Source organism: Phragmites australis, chromosome 6 (assembly GCF_958298935.1).
Source record: "Phragmites australis chromosome 6, lpPhrAust1.1, whole genome shotgun sequence".
NCBI classification, from domain to species: domain Eukaryota; kingdom Viridiplantae; phylum Streptophyta; class Magnoliopsida; order Poales; family Poaceae; genus Phragmites; species Phragmites australis.
In genome coordinates this window covers 33,418,809-33,433,272 of record NC_084926.1, presented here as the reverse complement: position 1 = coordinate 33,433,272, position 14,464 = coordinate 33,418,809, and the positions used below count along the sequence as shown (strand labels likewise).

At 39.1% G+C, this 14,464-nt stretch overlaps 1 protein-coding gene across 1 annotated transcript; it reads right to left on the bottom strand.

Moving 5' to 3' along the window:
* Nucleotides 1-2,843: 2,843 nt before the first annotated feature.
* Nucleotides 2,844-9,487, bottom strand: LOC133922263 (uncharacterized). Its single transcript, XM_062367506.1, has 5 exons — nucleotides 8,696-9,487; nucleotides 6,350-6,544; nucleotides 5,579-5,608; nucleotides 4,385-5,497; nucleotides 2,844-3,593 (listed from the first exon to the last, which is right to left on the bottom strand). Exons 1-5 carry the CDS (start codon nucleotides 9,188-9,190, stop codon nucleotides 3,042-3,044), a joined length of 2,385 nt encoding a protein of 794 aa, XP_062223490.1. The 5' UTR covers nucleotides 9,191-9,487; the 3' UTR covers nucleotides 2,844-3,041.
* Between the last annotated feature and the right edge of the window lie 4,977 nt (nucleotides 9,488-14,464).

The following is a 14,464-nucleotide window of genomic DNA, read 5'->3' as shown; positions in this document are numbered from 1 at the left end:
TTAATTATGCCTACGGGGCATTATTGTAATGAACTCTGTGATATACCCTATTATTGTACTTAATCGATGTATGTTTGTGATGTCTACTTCTATTGGAAATTTGTGCGTACCAGCTACTGATCCAGGGACTGGTATGAACTACACAAGGTGACTCGAAGGAGGGGTCTGACAAAACCACCACCACCACCATAAAAGATCTAGTCCAACCGATCCACGGATCCTACTACACTACGAATCGAATCGAACGGGAAAAAACAATGCGGGTACAATCGCGGCACGAACCGGAGAGAGAGATCGATCTTACCGGAGGGGAGGGTGGTTCCCGATAGATTGGAATGCCCCGCTGCGAAACCAAAGTGGGAATAACAGATCCAGTTTGACCTTGAAGTGGGGGACGGGAGGTGCCTGCGGCTATTTATATTAGGTGCCTCGGACTCGACCGGCCGTTTGGATGAAGGAAAGGAAAGGCGTTTCGTAGCCTAGTAGCGGGCAAGTTTGCTAATTAAGATCATATTTGATATAGTTTTAGATTAAATTTTTTTAAATTAGTCATCATTAGGTTTAAAAAATCTTAGATTTAGAGCTGCGATGGATCGAGGATATTTGATTCAGTCATTTAGTTTTTATTTTAGATAAAAAATAAAATTAAACTGTTTTATTTTATCTTATAAACTCTAGATCTAGTATGAATTTTGGAGCTGAAGCCGTGCTAAATATGACCTAATTACTCCATGGATGGATTTACCCTCGTCACGAGAGTTTCATTCTTTTAAAAAAAAAAAACTCTTTATTTGCTATCGGAACATAAGGTAGCTTCCTATTTACTATCCTACAAAATGAACTTTATTATTTGCTATTGTTCTAATTTTTATGTTATTTGACTAATAGAAAAGACACATTTGTTTTTGGGAGGAGGAGGACGGCCTCGGGCACAATCACTAGGTAATAATTAAAGTTTAGGTATATTTAGAGGCCGAATCTTAGAATATAATGTACTAGAGATTTGTAGACAATTTCTTTATGTTTTTATAGGCTTTTTGAAAGAATAGATGAGGAGATATGAATTTTTGAAGTCGTGTTGTTTGCAAATCATTAGGGGAAACTGTATGGTTATATTATGACTATGATTAGGTATAGAAAAGTCATAATTATTTTTTGTGGTGAATATCAAAGTTGTAGAAAATTTTGTATAGATAATTTTAGTGTACTTATTTGTTATGTTTCCTGTTGTAGAAAAATATATATGAAAATAACAATGTAACTTGACTGCAGTGGATATATCAGTGTCGTTACTATTTTTTAATACAATTTAGTTTAATATTTATAATACTTTCTAACTAAGAAGTGTGGTATATTAATTACGATTTTTTATATTAGTTGTCACATATGAATATGTTTCTTGTTGGTTGCAAGTTTTATATTTTTATACCATGTAGACAATAAGTCGTTTAATGTGTGTGACACAGAATCAATGTGTTTAATGTGTGTGCATGAGGTCGTCGTCCTCCTCTCTAAGAGCAAATACATATTTTTCATGGGTCAAATGGATGGTAGTTGTAAGGAACAAATGAAAATTAGAAATAACGGCAAATACGGAAGTTCATTTTGTATGATGATAAATAAGGAATTGCCTTATCTTTCAATGGCAAATAAAATAATTTCTGTTTTCTTATTTGAGAAACACTAGTGGACAACTTATAGACGCACACGCATACTCATACTATTACACTCACATAATGCATTCTGAAGACTGAAGATACGGAGATTGGATATTAACGAAGTCACCATAAACATCTGCTATCGATAAATACATCATCTACCGTTAAAATAAAATTGTAACTTAATAAAAAAACAAGTTAGGGATTTAATCTCTGACAAGTAGAAGGTACAACCACCTCCACTACCCGCTACAAAAGTACGCAGGCGACCAAGTTTGCTGCTGTACTACGGCTACGAGTGACGAGATATACGCATATAGCCAAACGCCCACACGTACGTTGACATGATGTCTAATTTAGCATAGGACGACTTAGATTCAGCGCCAAAGCAAATATAGAATGGTCGGATCCTCACCAAAATCAGAAGGACTCTAGGGGTGAGACGTTCAGTCTGGACGTCACTGAAGCTGGCTCTGACCTGAGAGTCAAATGATCACAAAGCCAAGTCAAGGCGCATGGGCACCGGTTGTTGTCGTTTTAACATGCTTAATTCAGTCGGTTATTTCAGCTGACTGTTTTAGAAAAGATTATTCAATAAAATATATAATTTTCCTCATTAATAGTAAATTATTTGTGTAGTTTGTGTTATTTATGTTAGAAATTAAAGTGATCCAAACCGACAGCCGTCCAGCAACAACAGACACCCTTTTATCATGTATATAAACATCCATCTATCAATAAGAAATCCAATTAAATCCATTACTTGTATCTCTCTATTTGCATTCAAATCTAGTCTAAATAATTTACAAAGTCTGTTAGTTGAAAGAACACATTTACAGTTACAATCTGAATGATCATGGAGTTTGGCGTTGTGAATATACATAATATCTACAAAATCTACTAAACACATATAGAAACAATATGACTTGGTGTCCTATTCGGTTATTCTGGTTATTCAAAGTTCAAAATCAAGCTACACCGGGTCTCGGTCATGTTCGGGTCAGTCTTTGCTCAACCCTAAAAACGATTGAATTTCTAAAACACGATGACATACAGATAATAAAATAAACATGACGTTAGATCACAGAGCAAAAACAAGTTACATGGAGTGGGTGTAAAGACCGCGATTATTTTGAAAACAAAAAAACAAAGCTAGCAGACCAAATAAGCCCCCTGCACCAGAGATTCTAGAATCACAGGAAGTTTTGGATTATTTTGAACCCTGTAAGTGCAGCCAAGCAGCTGCCAACCATTCTTGTGACAGATAAAAGAATCAAGGAAATTGGGGATAAATACTGATGAAATGAAATAACACGAATACTTGTGCCAAAACATCCCAGTCATAACCTGCCAACAGCGGGCAATAAATTTATATAGCGCCATTTACAGGCTTCTCTCTACAAAATCCCAGATCCTCTCCTCCATGTAGATCCGGTCACCAAGCCGGCGTGGCATGTGCCTTTCATCAGGGAAGAGGAGGATCTCATATGGCTTGCCCTCCACCATCAACGAGTTGATGAGCCTCGCCGTGTGCCTAAAATGCACGTTCTCATCGATCATCCCATGGATGAGGAGCAACTTCCCTTTCAGGGTTCTCACATGGTGCATGATCGACCCATATTCGTAAGCATCAGTATGCTCCGAGGGCAGACCCATGTACTTCTCGGTATAGAAGGTATCATACCCATCCCATGCCGTCACTGGAGCACCAGACACCGCACAACAGAACGTATCAGGAAACCTTGCAAGGCACATTGCTGAGAGAAAGCCACCATAGCTCCAGCCGTACAGACCAATATGGCCAGATTTTGCAAGGCCTTGCTTTATTAGCCACTCGGCGCCTGTTAATTGATCTTCGGCATCGACACGGCCAATGTTGTACTTCAGCTGTCCCTCAAAATGCAATCCTCGCCTTGCAGATCCTCGATTATCCATCTGCAAAAAAAAAGTGTCAGCTATGATGTACTAAAACAAATTTATATGTCATGAGCCCCATCATAAATCCAAATGAAAGCCAGAATTCATGTTGTATGTACTAAAGTTTGCAAGATACAAGTGAATTATGCTTGCACTACAACTGCAACCACTTAGTTCGATTAAACAGCTGCACTGACAAAGTTTTGCACAGAATATGGAGTGCAACACTAGGAAACAATTCAAACAATATTTGTTTCATACCCAATTGCTAGCCAGCTGACTAAATTTACTTTTTCAACAAGTACCAACAATCATTTAATACAATATTTATTTGTTCCACACATGCATGTTAAAATGTAAAAAGGATACAGCCTACATTTGGGGTCCAATACGGAAATGGCATATCATCAAATGTAGTTATCTTATAAAATCTTTGGGGTGCAATGTGGAAATGGTATATCATGAATTTAAGTTGCATATTTCTACATGCCCAGATTTCACAGATTTGTAGGCAATAAAATTCTATCAGCTCAGTGGAACTTACATTTCTAAGTGAAGATAAACTCTAGGAAATGTATTAACACAGAATTGATGACATTTATCAACTCTTTGATTGAAGCCGCAAATTGCTTTGGAATGTAACTTGGCTCTAGTGCAATTCTTTTCACCCCTTTTATTACAGTTCATGAATGTCTCCACTCGTTGGCATGCAATTCTCATAGGAGAACATCTAAATTAAAATATAACACACTATCTCATGAAGAAACATGATGCTCAATGCCAAAAAGAAGCAAGAACAGAATATTTACCTTCCAAACTAATATACCCTTATTTCGTAGGTATTGAGCTCTCATGTCAACTGTACTTATCCATGAATCACTAACGAGCTGGACACTGGGGCCACCATAAACATTAATAAGCGTTTTGTAGGGAGGTGGCCCATATTTTCTCTCATCAGGAAGGTATAGAGTGCCATATAAAGCGGTCCCATCCTTCGCTGCAATTTGGACTATCTCCGGAGACAGCTGCTGAAACTTTTTAATTGGCGGAACTGTTAATGGCTGCTCAAACAGAGGCATAATTACATTTCCATCAAGCAAAGAACACAGCATGATCACAGGTGGAGATTTTATTGAGTCATACACATCAATAAACCTTAGCAACTGATGATCAAGAATTACTGAATGTCTTCCAGTTCCACGAGTTAGCCTTTTAGGGGGTTGCAAGGGAAGACTCCAATCTGGAAAGAGATTGGTTTGGTACAGATTTGTCTCCAATGGTCCATCCAGCGTACCAGTGAAATATATAAGTCCAGAACTCTCATTGACACCAGCAATTTGCTCGACCATCCAATCACCTTGTGTGAGGGGTCCCAAGCACATGCCATCCTTGTCATGAACATACAAGTGCCTGAACCCTGTCTTCTCACTGGCCCAAATAAAGCCACCTGGATGTTTACTGTTCACTCCTTTGTCTAGAGGGGTGAAACAATCATGCAATGTGATCCATATATTATGCTGTTCTTCTAGTAAGACTTCCCTTTTACCCGTGGTAATATCAAACTTTAGTAATTTAAGTTTTGTTTGGGTTCTGTTGAGAACTTGAACAGCTAGAACATTATTATGCATCCAGTTGACTCTAGCTAGATATTCTTCGTCACCATGGGTACCATTTGGGTCTCCACAAAGGAGATCCATCCAAGTTATTTCTCCTCCATGGGAAGGAACAACACCAAGTCGCACTTTAACATTAGCTGCTCCCGCAAAGGGGTACGCATGGTCTTCTTGAGCATCTGGACCAACAGAACTTTTGCCCTGATGCATAATTCTATACAGTGGAATCTCAGATGAGTCCACTTCAGTAAATGCAAGGTGTTTGCTATCAGGAGACCACCAGAATCCCATCTTCCTTTCCATCTCTTCCTAAAATTAGAAAATGCAAATATTAGCAATCACCAGTCAAAACAATTTTGCATACCAATGTTGATGGAACATCATGAGCACCTGTGCAATATACTCGGCAAGTCCGTGGATCTGAAAAGATAAAATGCACACAAATGTCAGGTTCTAAAGTAGCAAGAACAATAACATGTGAGCTCTTTACAAATCACCAACAACAAATGCACAACTTACCTGCTGTTTTAACTGTTATAACTTATAAGAGTACATTAGCATAAGAACGTACATCTCGCATAGCATAGCATAAGAACCCGTGATATAGGCCTATAACAGCTAATCATATGCACTAATTTATTAGGTTCATGGGATACATTGTTATAAGGCAGCTCCTACAAACCTAGAATACCCTCAAAAGCTGTTGCATACTCGTAAACCTTTGCAGATTTTCAAACCACCACAAGCCACCCGCACTAGCTTCAGATTCCCTATGGAAGGAAAGCTACGGTTTACAATTAAATACAACATAATCCAGCTCTCTGGCTCCGGACTAAGCTTATTGTGGTGGCCGACCAACGATTAAACAGAACCGAACAGAGGCCTTAGCATAGTTAGAAAGGGTACCACAGTTTGCTTGATGGTTTAATTCTGAAACACTACTGAGAGATCGACACAATGCATTATATATGTTATGATAAGTGACAAAGTAAACTTGCAGTTTGAAGCATAGTCACGTTGGACATGCAAAAACCAAGCATTCAAAAGCTTATATTCAACAAGATATGATACTTCACAAATGCTGGTTAACACTGGATAATATGAACTATAAATATATAAGAACATTGTTCTATTAAAATAAAAGATACTGTAAGGAACTACCTTCCTACTTTCTCTTGCACCATAAGTTAATTGCCTACTCTCTCCATTGGAAAAAACCAAGGTGTGCAGCTCGTCGTCCTTAACATATGCAATCATGCTCCCATTTGGAGATAGATGAGGGTCAATTATCGGGGATGTGGGAGAACTTTGCAGCTTCAGTACTGGTTCGGAGCCAGACAAATCCTGGAAGTAAACCTATTGAAAAAGAGAAAGCACTCAAACATATCTCTGATGAAATATAGCATATTTGAATATGTACAGAGGTTTTAAGAAGTAGCTTACACTATTTCAATATCAGAATATCCTTAAAACGAGCACATTAGCACTAAACTAACCACAGATGAAAACAAACAGCACATATTCCAAATTTGACTTTCTTAAAATCATTAAAGAAATATATTTTACTATCAGCAGACAGAAGTAACAACACACAACTATCACTGAAAGCTTTCCATAGAACTGAATTGGTAATTAACCCAACAACATGGGTGCCCAAGAAAGATTTAGCTAAACAAAGGTGCCTAGGTAAAAATAAAATAATCACTGGACAATAAATTTGAACCCCTCAACTATTCAACTTTGTGCAATCAAGCCCTATAAGTTCAATTTTGTTTGTTTGAGTCCCTCAATAATACAGTTTTGTTCATTATCCCTTGCACCTCATAAATGTCAAATCAGGTACAAGATTAACAAAATTGTGACGCAGAACAGTAAAATTTTATTGAGACTTCACAACTTGTTTTTGAGATAGTTTTCTCCTAAAATAAAACATTAGAGGTCTTTTTTATGTACAATTTTTTCGCCAATTTACTGTTTCTGTAGAATTTTTTCTGCAGAGAACCTTAAATATTATTTACGCAGTAAGCTTTTCAGTTACAGATCCTCATTGTCTCAACATAACACCCATGTTATAGATTGCCATGTTCCCCAGACAAGGAACGCAACCGATAACTATGCAACACAGGAGGCAGAGATCCCAGACCATGCCATCTTTGTGCTGCGGTGCACAGGTGAGGAAGAGAGAAGCGCAAGGGGATGTGAAGGGAGGGGGAGAGAGAAAGAGAGGTGGAGGAACTAGATTCATTCTTGTTACTTGGTATCCAATCAAACAGTTTATATCCCTTTAAATCAAGAAAACCTCCCCAAAAAAATTTATCTAATCAAACCAAATCATCTAAGCACCGGCCAGCCCTGGGCAAGCACAGGGGCAGGAAGACATGCGGCCCCACTTGATACAAACACCTGGAAGGCCCTAGAAAAGTTTTAGTAGTAAAGGAGCTTAATGAAACAAAGTCCAAATAGTAGAGGAGCTCATGGGGATGTAAACAAATGAACGAGAGCTTGTGGTTATAAATTATAAGAGCATCTCCAACCAAGCCCTCATATTTGACCCCCTATCCCTCTTATTTAGGGGCTCCTTATCCAGATTCCATCCCCTATTTCTCAACGTGTTCCAATCGACCCCTCATATTTGACCCCCTATATTCGAATCACCTCTATTTTATTAATATCCGGTAACTCTCTCTCCCCTCTCTTCCTCTCTCTCTCTCCCCTCTCTCCCAAATGAGGGGTTGGATGAGGAGCTCCTAAATGTAGGGGGTGAGGGAGGAGATTTGAGGGGTCCTCAAATAAAGGGGGTCGGATAGGGGGTCGGTTGGAGATCAATTTTCATCGTTTTTTCCTCAAATATAGGATAGGGGGTGAGAAGAGGGCTTGGTTGGAGATGCTCTAATGATAGTTTAATCATTATATTGAGAGAGTTTAGACATATACTTCTACTCAAATTCTACTGTACAAACTTAAGTTTCAATTCAAGTCTAGAATAATAAAGGCACTACATGGTATATACAGATTTAAATGTCCCATAGTTTGTGCTACAGTGCCTTAAACAGTGCAAGCTCTACAGTTTCATCCCCATGGGATAAATTCCACTCCTAGACACCATAAGCCTAATTAAAACCTCTCAACATAACCAACAGCAAGTTTCCATTAAATTGTAACAGGTTAAAGAACAATGAGTGTGAGCTTAGTCTATTAAACCATCCAAGTGTGATGTGTGATCGCAACCCAAACTATCAACCACTATTAACCCACGAAAGCAATTTGCCACATCAAAACTCTCCTTACAAAACCAGTACCGTATAACATCTATCTATTTTTTTATATAGGAACATCTATCTATTTGATTCAACAGAATCAAACACAATTCAAGTAGTCCATTGAACAAAATTAAACTACCAGATTCGACGGAACTGATTTGTCCTGCATACCCAATTCAATTGAACCACAAGGACATATTCACGCAACAGAGAAGTTGTAGTAAGTGCTACTGAAGAATTTACGAACCCCGGACGGGAGCGGCACTAGAATGCCAGCACGAGAGGATGGGCCACCAGAATGCCGAGCGCGCCACTCGTACCGCGTGACCCCGAGGCCGCGCTCCCGGGCGCGCTCGCGCCGCAGCCGCTCCTCGGCGGAGAGGTTGCCCTCCTCGAGCCCGCCGCCGTCGGGGGCCCCGAAGAGCAGCTCCTGGCGGCGCTGCGCGGTGTCGAAGGTGAACACCTTCCGGTGGAGCGTGCCGTCGGGGCTGTACAGGTAGGCCACCCGCCGGTCGTCGGGGCTGAAGCTGAGCGCCACCGGCACCCCGTAGCCCGGCAGCGGGTGCTGCACGATCTCCTCCACCGTCATGCTAGAACACTCCCCAACCGCCGCGCTCTCCACACCCCCGCCGCTGCCGCCGGCCACCACGGCGTCCGCGAGCGGCATCCCGGTCTCCACGCGCGGCTTCTTGCGGCTGTTCTGATCCGACCTCTCCTCCCCCGCCGCTTCGACCGATCGCATCGACAGCGAGGCCGCCAAACCGGGAGGCCCTCCCGTTTCTTGGGGCCTGTCCTCGCCGGAAAACTAAGAGAGGCGCGATCTTTCCGCCGGAGAACGGAAAAGCCGGGATCTTTCCGCCGGAGCGGCGGCGGAAGAGATCGGAGGCCCCCGCTTCGGGAAGGGGATGAAGAAGAAGGGTGGGTTTGCGTTGGGGGTGGTCGCCTCAAGGAGGGATTTGTAAGATTGTTGCGCTTATTTTGCTTGGGTTTTTTCTCCTCGGCGGATTAGTTTTTCGTTGTTCGATTGGATGTGCGCCACCAATCCTATCCTGTTCCACCTGGATAATAACAGGGAAAGTTCGTTTTCTGAGACTCAGATAATAAATCCTGCGATGATAAGGACTCTGCGTATGATTCATCGACAATAAATCGTTGTGTGAATCACGTTTCTCGTCGTGAATGTTGGAACATTCGATCAATTTTTTAAGTTCCACCAACAAGTTCTTTATTCGCGATCGCTTATAATGTGCTTACTTTTTTAAGCTATTACAGAATAGAAGTCATAATAGTTTCTTCGGGAAATTAAATCCTTAAAAAACACTCTACTCCTTCTGTCTTTTTTTCCCCTTTTAACTTTGTGTATAGGTATGAAGAAAGGATGTGCTCGTATTCTTCTAAGTTAGTTATCTCCCTAACTACCCAACCAATAAAATATAGAGTTAAGCTTTGAAAAATATAGCCAACACTAAATGAGATGGGCACTTATGACCGTGTCTCTTCTTAGGATCTTATAAAGACAAATAAAAAAGAACAAATTGAGTATAAGCAATCCACAATTACCTTACAACATCTAGTAACAAGAGTTGTCATGATGCTAAATTATCCATGATCTACTTATCATATGATTTTATAACTTTGTCCAATTTATAATAGCTTTGTTGTTGCAGCATTATGCTGCGCAACATTCTTATGCATATGGCTTAGAGCTCATAGTCATAAAGACATGTAATATCGACCACCTAAAATTATTGAAATTTCCTTAAAATACAATATTATTGGGAAACCCACCAACGTATTGTTGGGAAGAAACCTTTTCTTGAACCACATCAAGTCAAAAACAAAGCGGGACTTCGTTGGTAACAACTGGCTTTAGGTTCTATGAACTATGTTCCTATGGTCACATGGACTTTATTTTTTATAGGACTTCTTCAAATATACTTCAGTTGCTCTAAGTTCTAGTTTTGCAAAGAAATCTATGGTGTTATCTTGTAATAGCATACTGGATCTTTAAGAAAGATTTCAAGTTTTTATTTTTGCAAACATGTTCACAAGGTTTTCCACGAGCCACAAGTCATTGCAAATCGTAACCTAGTCCTTTTATACAAATACTTCTATATTAAGCTTCATTCCAACATAGCTCATTTTTCATCCACGAGGATCCTAGATAATGATAGTGATAGTGATAGTAAAAGCATGTTTAAAGATCTTAGTAAAAATACTATGTCTAAAATAAAAGAACTAATAGAAACAATAGAGAGTCATGAGGAGATTCTTGAGAAGCAAGAAGAATTGATCATCTTGAAAAGAAGAGAAACCTTGAATTCGAGGAGCTTATTGCTAAAGAGAGGGAGAAGGTTGAGAAGGTGACCAAGCAACTTAGCTTGGCCAATGAATCTGTTGCTAGTCTTCAGAGTAGGAATGTTACACTTCAAGAGAATTTTGAATGTTAAGATGAATCTTATAAAACTCTTGAAGTGCAATTTGATGCTCTTAAGAATAGCTCTCCTACTTCTAATGATGCAATCTTGCTCTCTAGTGCTTCCACTAGTAATGATTTCTCTCATTGTTATAATATTGATATAAATGCTTGTGCTACTAATATTCAATCTTTGCAAGCATTGCAAAAGGAAAATGAGAGGCTAACGGCTTGGTTAAGTATGGGTACATCAAGATGTACAAATCCAAAGATACACTATACAAACAATTGAGATCAAGGACAATAGGCAAAAGAGAGATCTTGGATTTGATATGTATACAAGCAAACCAAGTGAGCTTGTGGTGATCAATGGCAAGGGGTGCCTTAAATTCATCAATGGAGGCAAGCAAAATAGTCTCACCACACAAGCCAAACAATCCAAATGGCATGCACATCAATCCACATTTTATGCATCTTATGTGCTTAAGAGGAACCACCGTGGTAAAGTAGTTGCTCTATATATTGGTGTCCGTGCAAAAGATAGAGTTGTGAAAAGGAATATGTGGGTACCAAAAGTGCTTGTGACTAACATGAAAGGACCCAAACAAATTTGGGTGTCTAAAACGAAGACTTAAAATTATTTTGTAGGCATACTCCTCCGGTGGATCGAGTTGGGTGCTAGATAGTGGATGTACAAATCATATGACCGGAGAGAAGGGGGTGTTCTCATCATTTGAACAAAATGAAGGATCTCATGAAAATATCGTTTTTTGATGATGGGAAAGGAGAGGTAATTGACTTAGGTAAAATTGCTATTTCCAATGATCATTCTATCTCAAATGTCTTATTAGTTAAATCTTTTAGTTATAATTTGTTATACGTATTACAACTTTGTGAGATAGGTTATAATTGTCTTTTTACTAATGAAGGTGTGACTGTCTCTAGAAGAGATGACACCTCAATAGGCTTCACCGGTAAGTTGAAAAGTAAATTTTATCTTGTTGATTTTTTAATGGATGAAGTGAGACCTAAAACTTGCTTGATTGCTAAGTCTAGTATGGGTTGGCTATAGCATCGCCGACTAGTACATGTTAGCATGAGAAATTTGTCTAAACTTCTAAAAGGGGAGCACATCCTTAGACTAACAAATATTTTTTTTTGAGAAAGATAGAATTTGTAGTGCATGTCAAGCAGAAAAGTAAATTGGAGCTACTTACCTCGCCAAGAATGTGATGACGATCACAAGACCATTGAAATTCCTTCACATGGACTTATTCGGACCAATTGCCTACATAAGCATTGGCGGTAACAAATATAGTTTGATTATTGTTGATCACTATTCTCGTTTCACTTGGGTATTCTTTTTGCATGACAAAAGTGAAACACAAGCTATACTCAAGAAATTTGTGAGAAAAGCTCGAAACAAATTTGGTGTGAAGATCAAGAGGGTGAGAAGTGACAATGAAAGTGAATTCAAGAATACACAAGTTGAAGAATTCCTTGTTGAAGAAGAGATCAAGCATGAGTTCTCAGCACCCTACTCCCCTCAACAAAATGGGGTTGTCGAGAGAAAGAATATGACTCTCATAGAGTCGGCGAGGACAATGCTTGATGAATACAAAATTTTGAATCAATTTTGGGTAAAGACCGTCAACACCGCATGTCATGCCATCAACCGGTTGTATCTCCACAAGATCTTGAAGAAGACCGCCTATGAGCTTCTAACCAGTAACAAGCCTAATATTTCATATTTTAGAGTTTTTGGTAGTAAATGCTTTATTCTAAATAAGAAAGTAAGAAGTTCCAAATTTGCTCTTAAATTATATGAAGGTTTTTTGCTTGGTTATGGATCAAATGCCTACGCATACTGTGTTTTCAACAAAACCACCGGTTGTGTTGAAATTGCACGTGACGTGACACTTGATGAATCTAACAGCTCTCAAGTGAAGCAAGTTGATCTCAATGTTTTAAGAGATGAAGAAATTCCAAGTGAGGTGATAAAGAAGATGACAATAGGTGAAATTAAGCCCCAAGAGCCTCAAGAACTACAAATGGCCAATAATGATCAAGCTCATCTATCATCATCAACTCAAGTGGATCCATCTATATCAACTTAAGATCAAGACCAAGGTCAGTATCAAGATCAAGCTCATGATAACTCCAACAAATTCCTCGATGATGATGAAGTGGAAGAAATTCAACTCCAATCCCAAGTGCCACACCCAAGAGTTCATCAAAGTGTCCAAAGAGGTCCCCTTCGACAATATACTTGGTGATATATAAAAGGGAGTAACTACTCATTCTAAAATTGTAAATTTTTGTGAATATTACTCTTTTGTCTCCTCTTTGGAGCCTTTAAAGGTAGATGATGCACTTAGAGATCCGGATTAGATGATGATCATGCAAGAAGAGCTCAACAACTTTAAGAGAAATAAAGTATGGTCATTGGTAGATAGACCCAATAAAAATGTGATTGACACCAAATGGGTCTTCCGCAATAAGCAAGATGGGAATGGGACCATGACAAGGAACAACACAAGGTTAGTTACTTAAGGCTTCACACAAATCGAAGGTTTGGATTTTGGTGAAACCTATACTCTCATAGGTAGGCTTGAGTCTATTCAAATATTACTTGCCTATGCCACTCACCATGATTTCAAGCTATATTAAATGGATGTAAATAGCGCTTTTCTTAATGAACCAATCTCCAAATTGGTTTATGTGGAGCAACCACCAGGATTTTTGAAGATCCTAAACATCTTCATCATGTGTATAAACTTCATAAGACGCTCTATGGAATTAAGAAATCAACTAGAGTATGGTATGAATACTTTAGGAATTTTCTTATCAAGAAAAGCTTTCAAATAGGCAAAGCCGATTCTACTCTTTTCACTAAAAGTGTTGATAATGATTTATTTGTTTGCCAAATATATGTCAATGACATTATAGTTGGTTATACTAACAAAATATTTTGTGAAGAGTTTAGTAGGATCATAACTAAGAGGTTTGAAATGTCAATGATAGGAGAGTTGAAGTTCTTTCTAGGATTTCAAATCAAATAATTCAAGGAAGGGACCTTCATATGTCAAACTAAGTACATCAAAGATATTCTCAAGAAGTTTGATATGGAGAATGCGAAGCCTATCATGACTCCCATGCAAACTAATGGACATCTCGACCTCAACGAAGAAGGGAATGCCGTGCATTAAAAGGTATATCGCTCCATGATAGGATCTTTGATTTACCTTTGTGCATCTAGGCCTGATATTATGCTTAGTGTATGCATGCGTGCAAGATTTCAAACCACTCCAAAAGAGTGTCATTTAGTAGCTGTTAAAAGAATTCTTAGATATTTAGTTCATATCCCTTACCTTGGCTTATGGTATCCTAAGGGTTCATCCTTTGAGCTCATCGGCTATTCGGATTCCGATTATGCCGGTTGCAAAGTGGATAGGAAGAGCACATTCGGGACTTGTCAATTCTTGGGTAGGTCCTTCGTGTTTTGGTCATCTATGAAACAAAATTCCGTAGTCCTTTTCACCACCGAAGCCGAGTATGTTGTCGCGGGTGCTTGTTGTGCTCAACTTCTTCGGATAAGGC